Here is a 16,662-nt window from a genome sequence, read left to right on the forward strand (position 1 = left end):
GCACGCACGCACACACCACACACACACACACGCACACACACACACACACACACACACACACACACACACACACACACACACACACACACACACACACACACACACACACACACACACACACACACACACACACACACACACACACACACACACACACACACACACACACACACACATTTGTTTTACTATTACTATGGCGACCAAACAATTGATTCCCATTGAAAATCCTACTTTCCCTAACCCTAACCCTTAATTTAACCCTAAACGTAATACGAAAACCCTATCCTTAACTCCTAACCCTAATTGTAACCCTGAGCCTAAACCTAACCCCTAAGCCTAAAATAGCCTTTTCCTTGTGGGGACCAGCGAAATGTCCCCACTTGTCCGAATTTAGCTAGTTTTACTATCCTTGTGAGGACGCCTGGTCCCTGGGTCATGTGTTGTACAGCTGTGGACCTGTTAGGTGTGTGTAGTGTTGAGTGAAGATAAAGTTAGATAAAGTTATGTAAACAGAGACCACAGTAACCTTCCTGGCAGGCTGACAGACAGATAGGGGATGAGGAGAGGCATGTGGACCAGGGTGTACGTGCAGGCCAAGGGGTAGCAGGACCAGAGGCGCTTTCACTGGGAGAGGGAGAAACGTGGCTCCAGTAGGGACGGATTGATGTTTTTTTCATACTTTTACAGTGTTAGTTCCATCAGCTGTACAATATGATATAAAACACTGGAAACACATAATTCTGACTGCACTGGGCCTTTAAAGAATCCTGTAAGATTCTGCTGACTAACCACGGGCTTGATATGATTGAAGAATGAAGCAGGTGTTAAACACGGGCTTGATATGATTGAAGAATGAAGCAGGTGTTAAACATGGGCTTGATATGATTGAAGAATGAAGCAGGTGTTAAACATGGGCTTGATATGATTGAAGAATGAAGCAGGTGTTAAACACGGGCTTGATATGATTGAAGAATGAAGCAGGTGTTAAACATGGGCTTGATATGATTGAAGAATGAAGCAGGTGTTAAACATGGGCTTGATATGATTGAAGAATGAAGCAGGTGTTAAACATGGGCGTGATATGATTGAAGAATGAAGCAGGTGTTAAACATGGGCTTGATATGATTGAAGAATGAAGCAGGTGTTAAACATGGGCGTGATATGATTGAAGAATGAAGCAGGTGTTAAACATGGGCTTGATATGATTGAAGAATGAAGCAGGTGTTAAACATGGGCGTGATATGATTGAAGAATGAAGCAGGTGTTAAACATGGGCGTGATATGATTGAAGAATGAAGCAGGTGTTAAACATGGGCTTGATATGATTGAAGAATGAAGCAGGTGTTAAACATGGGCTTGATATGATTGAAGAATGAAGCAGGTGTTAAACATGGGCTTGCTACACAGAAAACAGCAGGTGACTACTCCATTGTTGACACCTATATCAATATTTTTGAAATGAGCTTTCAAAACAACTAAATCAATTTTCTTTTATCATATTTTGCACCAGAGTGAGGCTCTCTCCACTAGCCTAAATGTTGTTCCTGCAGTGAGGAGGATTCACCATCTTCATTGAATGTTTTTCTAACTTATAAGCAGATAATCACCAAAAAGCCTACCAGTATGCAAATTAGGGAGCCAAATGAACAGCTCTCTTACCGATGCAATACAGTAGGCTACTGACGAGTCACTCACTTTAACGCCACTGTCTGGAAAGTCCTGATGGACTTCATATCAAAAATACAAATGAGATTTTTAGTGCCGATGCAGTACCATGGACATACACGGAGTGTACAAAACATTAGGAACACCTTCCTAATATTGAGTTGCACCCCATTTTGCCCTCAGAACAGCCTCATATTTTCAGGGCATGGACTGTACAAGGTGTCGAAAGCATTCCACAAGGATGCTGGTCCATGTTAACTCCATTGCTTCACACAGTTGTGCCAAATTTGCTGGATGTCCTTTAGGTGGTGGACCATTCCTGATACAAGCGGGAATCTGTTAATTGTGAAAAACCCTGCAGTGCCAGAAAACAATAGGGTAAGAGGATTTTGACTATCATCACCAAATGATATGGAACATGCTAATTCATGCTTTCTCCCTCCATTTAAAGAAATTCAACTGCTACCACAGCGCACACAACACACACACCCAGGTACCGAGAGGCGGGACAGACAGCAGACGGTCAAACCAGCAGTTTCCCTGTCAACGCTCACTTTGTGACTGACAGCCGCCTGTCCTATCAATAGACGGCTGGAAGATGCATATCGGTCATTCTAGCGGGAGAGGGCTCGGAAGAGTTTTTTTGGACTAGCGAATTGAAAAGTAGACTAGCTCATTTAAGTGGAAAAAGTACCCAGCTGAAAACAGCCTGAGCTAGTGGAAAACAATGGCCATGTGTCGTGTTGGTGGTTTGGAGTTACCTCGATCATGTGTGCTGCAGCAGATACTCTATTATATAGAATGGAGATAGTAGTTTAAAGGTCAATGGTCCCTGGCTGTCACACAATGGGTCGGTCGGTGTCTTTTGAGAAGTGTAACATGGTCAAAAAATACTTTGGATTTCTCAAAATTTGAACATTCTGTCATAAAGAGCACATGTTCAACGTTATAAAAAACACTTTTTCCCATCTCAAGAGGTTAAAATGACTATAGTAAGGGCTTATTAAGTGCCAAATAAAGTAGGGTTGACCATAACAGGGTTGACCATAACAGGGTTGACGATTTCATCTTAATTCAGCCATGAATCCCCCTGTGACAGGCGGAATGGAAGCTTGATGTGTGCAGCAGGAAGTTGCAATTGAATGCAAGCTAACACACAACATTTTTTTGAACCATTTCTAGCCTGTCTATCTCTTGGTAACAGGGTTACTGTGTTACGCTCAACCCACTCAGGTTTCCACCACAAAACACCAGAAAATGACCAAAAAGAGTAGAACCAGCTCACCTGCTTTTATACTGTGATTTGACTATTAGATGTTCAATGTTTCTTTTGAAAAACATATTTTTACAGGAGTAGTTTCACCATATTGAAACAGCTGCAGGCCTCAGCGAGACTGACTCCATGTCTTTGGACTGATAACCTATTTGTATGTTCATATTTTCATTTTAAACCAAGTTAAATGAAGTCTTGAGCAGTATAAATCTAAGGACATTGGATGTAATAATTGTCTGTTTACTAAACCTTTCCTGGAAACAAGGATATAACGTGAAAATGAAAAGAGGTACACATGCAGGCACACACACACACACACACACACACATTCCTCAGCCGTCCCTCACCTCTATAGACAGGATCAAAAACAGGGAGGTCCAGTCCAGAGCTGTCAAATATTGACTCATTCAGGGGCTTACACAAGAGTCTTAATCCCTCGCCTCGCAGAAAAACCGACCAAATCCCAGCACTTAATCGATTTGCCCGGCCGCATTGCATTTATTTAAGGAAACTGCTTAATCCCAATATATCCCAACATTGTCATTTGCTTTGATTTATTACATATTACATAAAGACCTATTATTTGTGGGCTCCTGAGTGGCGCAGTGGTCTAAGGCACTGCATCTCAGCGTTAGGGGTGTCACTACAGACACCCTGGTTCAAATCCAGGCTAAATCACAAGTGGCTGGGATTGGGAGTCACATAGGGCGTCATCTGGGTTTATAAATAAGAGTTTGTTCTTAACTGACTTGCCTAGTTAAATAAAGAGCGCCGTGTTTTATGAACTCTTCTTCCCCTGCCGTCTCTCTCTGTGCTGCTCAGGAGAGGAGAAGCTCCTCAGTTTACATCCTGACAGGCTGGCTGTGCTGCTCAGGAGAGGAGAAGCTCCTCAGTTTACATCCTGACAGGCTGGCTGTGCTGCTATTTATAGTTCCTGATGTTAAGTCCAGACTGGGCAGGACTCTGCTGTTGCTCTATCAGGTTACTTTACTTCCTGGTTAACAACACAAACAGACAGACAGACAGCTATAATATACTATGATGCTTGGAGTCCATGAGTTATGAAATCTGCCATACTCAGCTGAGTGGTGTTACACATTATTCCATGACTGACTGTTTAAAAATGTAGCATTGTGAGCTGTAACAACCTAATTTGCTGTTCCACTGTATCTTTGTCTCGGTCTCCACTACCATGGTATTCTAGGCACTTCCTCCATCCACCTGACCTATTTCAGATGGAGATATATAATAATCCCTACCAGAAAACTGTTCGGTGGGTCAGTCTCAAACCCCATAGCAGAGGAATGGACCTAATCCCATAGAAATAGTCCCTAATCCACGAGAAATTGGCCCTAATCCTGCACCGTCTGTCTGCTTTGCTCTGCTCTGCTGTCTATCTTCAATGACATTTCAGAGCGGATGCCCTGGTGCATTGAGACACTTCCCCCTCTGCTGGTGCTCTCCAGTAACCAAGGAAACGCTTTTGACTTCCCAGAGCACACTAGGCTCCAGCTCCCCTCTCAGACTCCTAGATTTGAACCCAATTGAAACCCTGTGGTTTGAACTGAAGAGGGCAGTTCATAAATGCAGATGAAGGATATCAAGGATTTGGAAAATCTGTCCTTTCAAGTCTCAATGCCGTTATCCTCATAAGGTGAGGTATTGAAAAGTGGGTGCCAAAACTTTTGACCACTATCTTTTTGATAGAAAAAATATGACTTGTTCAACAAAATCTCTGAGCAATTGAATTAGTATAAAATAATATATATAAAAAATAAAAAAAACATACAATATAGCACAGTATTTGTATTACATTTTTTTTTACTGTCTTTGAAAATGGAAAGGTGATACCTAGTCAGTTGCACAACTGAATACATCCAACCAAAATGTGTGTTCCGTATTTAACCCAACCCCTCTGAATCAGAGGTGCGGGGGGCTTCCTTAATCATTGTCTACGTCACGGCACCCAGGTAGTAGTTGTTTTTGGAGGTTAATTACCTTGCTCAAGGGCAGAACTTTCCACCTTGCCGGCTGGGGGATTAGAACCAGCGACCTTTCGGTTACTGATTCAGTTTGGTTGACCTGATCAGGTTGATGCATGCTCCAATGTCTCTCTATTTCCTTTTATTCTGTTCTCTTTCTATTCCTCTTCTTTTCTCCTTATCTTTCTCCTGTCTTCATCTCCCCATCTTCCCGTTTTGTCTCCCCCCTCTCTGCATTGTGTGCTGCTGAGCTGAGTCCATTGACGTCAACATGAGTCTTTCATCAGCCCTCTCATTAATCAGGTGATCACTCTGCAGTCTTCTGTCTTTCTCTTTCACTGCCTCATCTCTCTCTTTCCCCCCTTTTCTCTTGTGCTCTCTCTCTCTTCCCCCCTCTTCTCTTGTGCTCTCTCTCTCTTTCCCCCTCTTCTCTTGTGCTCTCTCTCTCTTTCCCCCCTCTTCTCTTGTGCTCTCTCCCTCTCTCTCTTTCCCCTCTTCTCTTGTGCTCTCTCCCTCTCTCTTTCCCCCCTCTTCTCTTGTGCTCTCTTTCCCCCCCCCCCTCTCTCCCCCCCCCCCCCTTCTCTCTCTCTCATATATATATGCATGACTACAGGCAAGCGGATCTGAGCTGTAAAGTTTTAAGCATGATATGCCCCTGAAAGCACACAGTTGAGCTTGCTGTAGCTTTGCCTGCATGTGCACTGCCTCTTTGACGTCATTGCAGAGATTGTCTGTGAGGAGAGAGATAGCTGGTTTGAGCTGGTGTGAGACGCCTCCCCATGTCCTAGTATTAGTGTGGCAAAATAAGTTCTGCAGCCACTCCTCTCTCCCTCAGAGACAAACAGGCAACTGCCAAAATAAAGGAAACACTTACAGGAGATTCTGGAGCGGCCCCTGAGACAGTGTTTTTCACCACCATCATCAACAAAACACCAAATTATGGAATATGTTGTGAATGAATGGTGTCGCATCCCTCCAATAGAGTTCCACTTGTGGAATCAATGCCAAGGTGCATTGAAGCGGTTGTGGCTCGTGGTGCCTCAACGCCCTACTAAGACACTTTATGTTGGTGTTTCCTATATTTTGGCAGTTACCCGTAGCAGAGACTGATCGAGAGGAAATAGGCTCCATCTAGCCACCTGCTTTTACCGATGTTCCTGGAGACCTGATACGACTAGGTCATGTGTGTTACACAGCTCTATGAAGACAGAGCCGCAGCTTTGTTCCTGTGTCCAGGGATGGAAGTAGAAATGTAGAGATAGATAGACATGCATCTATGGCTGTTTGTCCCTGTGTCTTCAGGTTCTCCACTTCACATGGGCAGACTGGCACCTACAGTATGTGCAGCAATGCCTCTTATGGGACAGTTTGTGGCATACTATTTAGTCCTTGGCATTTGTGTTGGACTATACATTGATTCTCTCTTTTGATTTCCCCTCTTATATTGTCTGGAATCCATTTCTTTCTTCATCTTTCCTTCTCCATCAAGTTCTCACGTTTGGTGAATCCCGTCTTTCTCTCACGCTCTCACTTCCCTCGGCACCTTCAGTTGCTTACCTTATATGAACCTCAACCTCACCATGTTCTCAGCTCTCTCTATTTCTCCCTCTTTCTGCTCTCTCTCCATCTCCAGCTCATCTACCTCCCCCTCTCTCTATATCTCTCTCTTTCTGCTCTCTCCATCTCCACCTCATCTACCTCCCCCTCTCTCTCTCTCCATCTCATATATATATGAGCTGGAGATAGAGAGAGAGCAGAGAGAGAGAGCAGAAAGAGATATATATATATAAATCTTTATGCATCTCCACCTCATCTACCTCCCTCTCTCTCTTTGTCTCTCATCCCTCTCTTGCACTCTCTCTCTCTTTCCTCCATCTCTCCCCTCTCCTCTCTTCCCCCTCTCCCCTCTCTGTGCTGACTGCTGACTGTGATAGCAGCATAGCAGTGTGACTGGGTCTGGCTGCTCAGTGAGGCGGTGCTGCAGGGGAGGCAGAAGTTTTAGATTAGAGACATTTCTATAACAAAGCCCCTCACAGATTAGTTCTGGGCCTCCTCACATCAGGTCCTGGCAGCGCTACAGTATTCTCGTCAAGGTATAGCCAGGCCAGCCCCAGTCAGTACCAGAGCCCCCGGGGAGGGCCCATTGTATCAGACTGGTTCTGAATAAAGAGAGAAGATAGGATGGCTCTCTCTGTCATTCACCATAACACAGCTCTTCATTGTGTTAGTCCTCCTGAGTACACCTGAATAAACCAAACACACAGAACAGAATGCAGGAGGCAGAATCCACCAGCTGCAATAAAAGGAAGAAGTGAGTGAATAGAAGACAGAAAACAATCATTGACCCTTGTGGCGGAGCCTGTTCACGGCTACCCGGGCTCTGCAGACAATGGAAGCTTTTGTTGTTTGATTCACCAAGTGTTGTTACGTTGGTTTGTTTTGTTTACGTGATTGCTTGTGTGTTTTTTCCATCTATGAATTCTAAGTTTTCTGTATGCATTTCTTGTGTGTAGCCCACACAAGTACTTAAAACTGCCATTTTTGTGTATGGTTGTGTGCAAAGTTGAAACACTCTTTCTTGAACCTAGAAACAGCTTTGTCTGTCTGTGTTGTCCAGAGACTTCATTGACAACAGCCAGTTCCCAGCAGAGTCTTGCTGGTCACAAAGGTCTCTCTGTGCCGTTGTTCCACTGAACACTAGATGTTCCATTTCCCCAATCAACAGTTGTCTGTCAATAACTGGTTAGAAGACTGGCTAGGCCTTCGCTTGTGACTCTCCTTTATCTAATCAAGGGTTTCCCGACAACGGTCAACAGAGAGATTATTCCTGCCACCAACACTGGCAGGCAGGTGATGATGGCTTTGTGTGGCCTTAGATAAGCAGCTAAACGGATGCACTGGGCTTTACTTACTATAGGAAACCTGGGAGAGAGGGAGCCCTTATTGCTTTATTGGCTTTAACTGATGTTTTGGTTTTAACGTATACAGTTGACCCTGATAAGTGCACATCAGATAAGTCTTCTGCTTATCAATTCCATTTCACCTACATTTAAGGCACTTGCTTCAGATATCAGCAGTAGAATGTATTCCATTGACTGTGCTGTTACTGTCCTTCTCTAGCTCAGGTCACTCATGTTTCTTCTCCACTCAGATATGGACAAGTGGCTTTTAAAGTGCTCCGCTTACGCAGACAGCCTGTCTGTGTGTGCGTTTGTTATCAAGCACCCTGTAGTGGTTTGTGCAACCAGCCCCCGCCTCTGTCTCAGCCAGCGCACTTATCTAAGTGACGTGGGCCGGGCCTGTCTGTATTGAAGCCAATACCAGATTTTCTTTTCAGCTCAACGACACAAAACGGGTCCTTGTGAGTCTGGTGTGTTTGTGTAATAAAATGGTCATCACCCCACTGTGACAGGCTGAGATGGGTTGTTAATCGACACCAAGGACAACAGGTTGAGTGTGTGTGTGCGTGCATCTTGTGTGTGGTGCTTGTGACCATCGACCTAGGAAAATGACGCTGGCAACAAACCGCTGCGGCAGTAATGGTAACAGCATTGCTATAAGCAGCGTGTTTGTGTGTGTGTGTGTGAGTATGTGTGTGTGTATGTGTGTGTGAGACTCATTGCTTGCAGTACAGCGGGGTTCCCCAACTGGCGGCCTGCGGGTGATTTTATTTGGCCCCCCAAGTTTTCAGAGCAACTATTTATTTTATTGTTGGACATGAAAGAAAAGATCATTCCACACACTGCTCTTACTAGTATCACTGTTCTTTATTAAGCTTTACAGAACTGCCTCAAGACCTTCGTCAGAGCTTTTGTGAGTGTTTTCAATTTGCACCCTTATGTAGACTTTGCTCCAACACATCCGTTCAGTGCATCAAATGGGGTTGGAGGCAAGGAAAAATGTACATGTTACCAAATATAACAATGTGCATTTCATAAATATTTAAATTCGAGTATTTTTGGGGGGGTTTTACTATTTTCTACATTGTAGAATAATAGTGAAGAGATCAAAACTATGAAATAACACATACAGTATGGAATCATGTAGTTACCAAAAAAGTGTTAAACAAATCAAAATATATTTTATATTTGAGATTCTTCAAAGTAACCACCCTTTGCCTTGATGACAGCTTTGCAAACCCAGCAACGTTGCAGTTCTCGACACACTCAAACCGGTGAACCTGTCACCTACTACCATAACCCGTTCAAAGGCACTTAAATCCTTCTTTAACCTGTCTCCTCCCCTTCATCTACACTGATTATGGATTGAACAGTGACATCAGGCCTCCCGAGTGGCGCAGCGGTCTAAGGCACTGCATCGCAGTGTTTGAGGTGTCTCCCTCTATGGCGCTCGAAGGCGTCAGGCTGCCCTTCATTACGCACACCTGTCACCATCATTACGCGCAGCTGCACTATATTGGACTCACCAGGACTCCATTACCTTGTTGATTACCCCCTCTATATCTGTGTGCTCCACCGTTTGTTCCCTGTGTCATCATTGATGTCGTTATTTTCCCCCTGTCCAGACGCGGTTCCTGTTCTGTTTCATGTCCGTTTTTCACTACAACATTCACTCCCTGTGCCTGCTTCTCGTCTACCAGCATCGATCCTCTGACCATCCCCTAAGAAAAATGTTGTCCGCTGCCTGAATCTAGCCGGCCTGCAGTTGATCCCTGCAGTACAGACTGGGAGCTAAGACAGCCAGTTACTCATCAGTTGACTGTCACTCCATCATGCGCGCGCTACACACCTTACCTGGCCATGAAATACTAGAAAAGATTCCCTCCACTTACCCTCTGCCGATGCTATTTTTTTATTTTTGGGATTGGCCAATACGATACCATTGTATATTACAACCGCTTAAGTCACTTCTAACTGTAGACGACCCTGAGTGCTCTCGCTCTCTCCCTATTTGCCTCCCACGGCCAGGTAAGATTACTTTGCTGTGATCTGATAGGGGTGTCAGTTGGCTAACTGTGAACGCTCTGAGAGACTCTGGGTTGAGGTCAGTGATAAAGTAGTCTACAGTACTACTGCCAAGAGATGATGATCTCTCTCACTCTCTCTCTCTCTCTCTCTCTCTCTCTCTCTCTGCAGTCTGTGTGTATGTTTGTGCGTGTGTGCATCCATTGATTTGTGTTCGATGGGAGCTATGTCGGTCTCTCTCTGGCGTCACTCTCTCTGTCCCCTGCGATGCTGTGTCTTATCTCATTGGCTGAGTAGCTGTGTGACCATGGCAGGCAGGCGTACATCTGTCTGCAGTCAGTCAGAGAGAGTCTGTGTATGACTCACCCATGGCACACCACTGAGCTGAGGGAATTACACACTGACTTCTGTTAGAACACAACAACAGGCAGGGACAAACAACTGACTCTGACTCCATGGCCCTGACTATTTCATGTTTAATGTTCTGACTATTTAAAGATCAAAAGCTCCAATTATTTGCTAGTGGTCATCCAATGTGTTTGTTTAGCCCAGAAAATCTTAAGTGTTATTACATACAGCCGGTAAGAACTATTGGATATTAGAGCGAAGTTAAAAGCACTACGACCAGGAATACGACTTTCCCGAAGCGTTCCTTTGTCCGAACCACCCAAGGCATTTGCACTGATTCCAGAGGCTGACCCAAAATAACGTTGGCGCAGAAGAGGGAGACGGAGCGGCCTTCTGGTCATACTTCGGAGGCACGCACACAATCCACCGCTAATGTCCAGTCTCTAGATAACAAGGTAGACGAAATTAGGGCAAGGGTTGCTTTCCAGAGAGACATCAAGGATTGTAACATACTCTGTTTCACGAAAACATGGCTCTCTCGGGATATGCTGTTGGAATCGGTACAGCCACCGGGATTCTTTGTGCGTCGCGCTGATGGAAATAAACATCTCTCCGGGAATGAGAAGGGTGGAGGAGTATGTTTCATGATTAATGGTGGACTCATGGTGTAATTGTAACAACATACAGGAACTCAAGTCCTTTTGTTCACCTGACCTAGAATTCCTCACAATCAAATTCTGACCGTATTATCTCCCAAGAGAATTCTCGTCGGTTATTGTCACAGCCGTGTATATCCCCTCAAGCCGATACCACAACGGCCCTCAAGGAACTTCACTGGACTCTATGCAAACTGGAAACCATATATCCTGAGGCTGCATTTATTGTAGCTGGAGATTTCAACAAAGCAAATTTGAGAACAAGGCTACCAAATTTCTATCAGCATATTGATTGTAGCACTTGCATTGGCAAGACACTGAACCACTGCTACTGCTAACTTTCGCGATGCATACAAGGCCCTCCCCCACCCTCCTTTTGGCAAATCTGATCACAACTTAATTTTGCTCCTCCCTTCCTATCAGCAGAAACTCAAACAGGATGCACCCGTGACAGGGACTATTCAACGCTGGTCTGACCAATCGGAATCCACGCTTAAAGATTGTTTTGGTCACGCGGACTGGGACATGGTCCAGGTAGCCTCAGAGAATAATATCGATTTATAGGCTGATTCAGTGAGTGAGTTTATAAGGAAGTGCATAGGATATGTTGTACCCACTGTGACTATTAAAACCTACCCTAACCAGAAACCGTGGATAGATGGTGGCATTAGCGCAAAACTGAAAGCGCGAACCACTGCATTTAACCATGGAAAGATGACAGGGTATATGGGTCTAAACCCCTCCTTGTGCAATTGGGTCCTGGACTTCCTGACGGGCTGCCCCCAGATGGTGAAGGTAGCAAACAACTTTGCTGACAGCCTTGGTTTCTTAAATGACTGCCTCGCCTGGTTCACCAACTACTTCTCAGACAGAGTTCAGTGTGTCAAATCGGAGGGCCTGTTGTCCGGACCTCTGGCAGTGTCTATGGGGGTGCCACAGGGTTCAATTCTCGGGCCAGCTCTTTTCTCTCTATATATCAACGATGTCGCTCTTGCTGCGGATCAGGGCTCTTGCCCTGATCCACCTCTATGCAGACAACGGCATTCTGTATACATCTGGCCCTTCTTTGGACACTGTGTTAACAAACCTCCAAACGAGCTTCAATGCCATACAACACTCCTTCCGTGGCCTCCAACTGTTCTTAAACGCTAGTAAAACTAAATGCATGCTTTTCAACCGTTCGCTGCCTGCACCCACCTGCCCGACTAGCATCACTACTCTGGACGGTTCTGACTTAGAATATGTGGACAACTACAAATACCTAGGTGCCACCAGAAGTGGCTCTTTGCCAGCAGCTTCATTTTGACAATTAGAGCTGGCCCGAGAAACGTAATACTTCCAGATCAACTGTAATATCAATATAATTGAAAAGCACAATTTCTCCTCTTTCCAACAAAATTAATGATGAGCCCTTCATGATGCCCATCTCTGCATGATTCAAGAAGGCAATGTGCTCCGTCGGGTCTTTTTAAAAATGGTGGATGGGGAGCGAAGGCTACGAAGTGATCTTGAAAGGGGGAAATATGTTGTGTGAAGAAACAGGTTTTAACACCGGATTTGTCCAACTAATCAACTTTAAAATGTAAATAAAACATAAAGAGTTTATGTAATGTCTCATCACATACCTGTTTGAAGGTTTGTGTCGAATTTGAAGAGGGGTTTAGGGCTGCGCTAACGTTAGCCTCACAAGTGAACTGCAGCTGTTCCGGCTTTTGAGTGTCATGATGGCTCGCAGTAATGACGTGCAAAAAAATGCAATTGGCACCCTAGTCATGAAATATTAGTTTAATATTTGCAATAATTATATTAATTTAGACAAAAATCATGAATCATGAAGTTTTCTTACAAGTGTATATGGTTAAGCATGATTTTAATCTGCGAGAGAAGGGCTACCCCTGGTGGAAAGAGGCTGTACGGCACCAAATGAGTTGCAAATGCGTGCTGTACGTTACGTAGTGACACGTCACGATGTAACGTACAGCGTCAGAGGGGTCAGTTTATTCAACTTTTCTCCAATACTGTTAGTCCATTACCATGTCAATCAACGCTGAATCGAAACGTAGTTCACACCCCGGATTTTGATGCCAACACAGTCACTACATTCCCATTCGTTTTCATTGCAGCCTCGTTTGAATGTCACGGTTCCACACATTTGAACGGAATGGGGTGAGTTTACGTTACAATCCATACACATCTTCACAGTCATAGCTCTCGAGAATCAAGGGGCCATCTCAGTAATGTTATTAGCTAGCTATCTAGCAATCGTGATATTGCTATCTTGTACCAGGCAGTGAATTTTACAGTAGCTATTATCAACCATGTAGCTAGCTAAGTTAGCTAGTTACCTTGACATGGCTAATGTTAGTGGCTGACAATGTGAATATTATAACATGTATAAAAAAATTTTTTTTACCTGTTCAGAAGACATTTTTGCTCAACTCTTCAATCTTGTCCGTAACTGTTATCGAATCTGCATCCAGTCTCAAATTCACCGAATCTGTTGGGTTGTCACTAGTTACCACAGTCACAAAGTCAAAATTGGTAAATTATCTTCAATCTAGCTACACTGGTTTTCCACTAAATCAGTGGTTCCCAAACATTTTATAGTTCCGTACCCCTTCAAACATTCAACTTCCAGCTGCGTACCCCCTCTAGCACCAGGGTCAGCACACTCTCAAATGTTGTTTTTTGCCATCATCGTAAGCCTGCCACACACATACTATATATACTGTAATGACCTGGCTAGATCATAAAGGAACAATTGTTCAGACAGAGGTTTAAGTTAACGAATTGACGGTTTATTAACCAAACTTTACACAGGCTACTGTTTGGACGTAGCCCACGCCAAATAAATGAAAAATACCCTACAAACCAACCGTGACCTTCTCTTGTGAAGGCCAGACATAAGAGAGAGAACAAAGGCTAAACCTGGTATTAACTTCCAATGCTCCATCCCCCTGCCCAACCTCCCTCCACGCCACTCCGCCAACCACCAGGATGCCCGGCTTCAGAACATTCCAGGCATTCCCGTGATTGGCAGATAGAAGGTTGATTGGCATGTCGGACCCCGCGAACACTGGGTACTGGTAAGTACAACACAACCAACTAATAGCCTAACACATAACCAACAGCTGTCTGTGCGGGTCGCTACACAACGATACATTTATTAAACATAAGAATGAGTGTAAGTTTGTCACAACGCGGCTCGTGGGAAGTGACAAAGAGCTCTTATAGGACCAGGGCACAAATAATAATAATAATCATTTTGCTCTTTCGTTAGCCATCTTACATATAAAAACGTGTGTTAATCAAAAATGGTGAATAACTCACCACAGGTTAATGAGAAGGGTGTGCTTGAAAGGATGCACAGAACTCTGCAATGTTGGGTTGTATTGGAGAGAGTCTCAGTCTTAAATCATTTTCCACACACAGTCTGTGCCTGTATTTAATTTTCATGCTAGTGAGGGCCGAGAATCCAATCTCACAACGTGGTTGCAAAAGGCATCAGTCTTAACAGCGCAATTTGCCAAAGCAAGAAACTCTGAGTGCAGCCCTATCCAGAAATATGGCAGTGGCTTCTGATTAAATTCAATTTTCACAGAACCGCTTGCTGCAATTTCGATGAGGCTCTCTTGTTCAGACATCGGTAAGTGGACTGGAGGCAGGGCATGAAAGGGATAACGAATCCAGTTGTTTGTGTCGTCCGTTTCGGGAAAGTACCTGTGTAATTACGCATCCAGCTCACTCAGGTGCTTCGCTAGATCACATTTGACATTGTCCGTAAGCTTGGGTTCATTTACACACAAAAAAATCATACAATGATGGAAAGACCTGTGTGTTATCCTTGTTAATGCAGACAGACTTCTTAATCATAGCCTCAATTTTGTTGCGCACATTGAATATAGTTGCGGAGAGTCCCTTTAATCTTAGATTCAAATCATTCAGGCGAGAAAAGACATCACCCAGATAGGCCAGTCGTGTGAGAAACTTGTCATCATGCAAGCGGTCAGACAATGAAAATTATGGTCAGTAAAGAAAACTTTAAGCTCGTCTCTCAATTTAAACAAATGTGTCAATACTTTGCCCCTTGATAACCAGCACACTTTTGTATGTTGTAAAAGCAGTACATGGTCGCTGCCCATATCACTGCATAATGCAAAAAATACACGAGAGTTCAGGGCCTTGCTTTAACGAAGTTAACCATTTTCACTGTAGTGTCCAAAACGTCTTTCAAGCTGTCAGGCATTCCCTTGGCAGCAAGAGCCTCTCGGTGGATGCTGCAGTGTACCGAAGTGGCTTCGGAAGAAACTGCTTGCACGCTCGTTACCACTCCACTATGTCTCCCTGTTATGGCTTTTGTGCCATTAGCACAGATACCAACACATCTTGACCACCAAAGTCCATTTGATATCACAAAGCTGGCCAGTACTTAAAAAATATCCTCTCACGTTGCCCTGGTTTCCAGTGGTTTGCAGAAGAGGATGTCTTCCTTAATTGACCCCCCATAAACGTAACGGAAATACCAGGAGCTGTGCCAGGTCCCACATGTCTGTTGACTCATCCAGCTGTAACGCATAGAATTCCCTGGCTTGTATGCAAAGCAGTAATTGTTTCAAAACATCTCCTGCCATGTCACTGATGCGTCGTGAAACAGTGTTGTTTGATGAAGACATTGTCTGTATGTTATTTTTGGCCTTTCTCCCCAGCATTGTCCCAGCCATATCCGCGGCAGCAGGAAGAATTAAGTCCTCCACCATAGTATGGGGCTTGCCTGTCCTAGCCACTCCGTAGCTCACCATATACGACGCTTCTAGCCCCTTCTTATTAATGGTATCTGTTGCTTTTATACATGTCTTACTACTCGAAAGTCGTCTTAATTCTCGCCCAAAAAACTCCCGTGGCTTATTTTTCTAATTGTCATGTTTTGTTTCTAGATGTCTGCGCAAGAGTGAAGGTTTCCCGCGAGAGAGTAACAGTTAATGTGATTGGATGTTAATTATTTGACTAGGCTACCTGTATTTGACATTCTGTTGTTATTTCGCTGAACACTAGATGGTTTAATTTTATTTTTGGCAGTGAAACAAGGCTACTCAGGTGAAAAAAATACAAAATAACCCAAATGTATTGGAAAATGTAAATGCACTGTTTAAAAAATGTGGAAAAAAATAATTGGAATGACATTTTTATTTAGCGTAACCCCGACGGCACTGCGCGTACCCCTGGGGAATACCTGCACTAGATAACAAAGCCACAAAGTCTCGCGACTACCAATGAGAGCAGGGGTTTCTGGGATATCGTGTTCAAATCTAGAAACAATACTGCATTCTTGCCAGAGGCGTTTACAAAAACACCTGTACACATATAGCTAAGCAGTGCAGGTATAAGTGCTATAAGAATAACGAGGACGATGTTTGGATTACTAAGCAAACACACACATACACAGGCACGCACACACACATGAGCACACACACACACACACTCAGGGGCATGGAGGCAATAATGTGAATGTTTGCATACGCTGAACTTTCTCTGACATGTTCCCTAGTCTAGAAATGAATAAATTATTAGACGTTAGTGAAACTGCATACGTTGTGTGTCCGTGTGTGTGGCTATGCATGCGTGCATGTCTGTGTGTGGCCATGCATGAATGCCGGTGTGTGTGTGTGCTGCCTCCCAACGTGGCAGGGCGTGGCGTGACAGTGAGAGAGAGCTAACAGGATTGCAATGCACTCGTCCAATCTGCATGGCACTACTAGGGAGATATATCTGGCATCGTGGAAACATTCTGCAGAGTGTTTGTCTACTTCCACTAA

General features: G+C 44.2%; 1 protein-coding gene across 2 annotated transcripts in view; it reads right to left on the reverse strand.

The window, feature by feature from the left end:
* The window catches only part of rcan2 (regulator of calcineurin 2), a 114,668-nt gene that overhangs the window by 48,926 nt on the left and 49,080 nt on the right, over positions 1-16,662 (reverse strand). Inside the window, exon 1 of one of the 2 annotated variants that reach the window (XM_055885025.1) lies at positions 4,937-5,299. The exons of the other annotated variant lie outside the window; for it this stretch is intronic. Within the exon in view, the coding sequence (XP_055741000.1) occupies positions 4,937-5,038 (102 nt within the window). The 5' untranslated portion in view covers positions 5,039-5,299. Of the gene's footprint in view, positions 1-4,936; positions 5,300-16,662 lie in introns of those variants that run through there. 2 annotated transcript variants of the gene reach the window in all.

Source organism: Salvelinus fontinalis, chromosome 27, assembly GCF_029448725.1.
Source record: "Salvelinus fontinalis isolate EN_2023a chromosome 27, ASM2944872v1, whole genome shotgun sequence".
Classification (NCBI taxonomy): Eukaryota; Metazoa; Chordata; class Actinopteri; order Salmoniformes; family Salmonidae; genus Salvelinus; species Salvelinus fontinalis.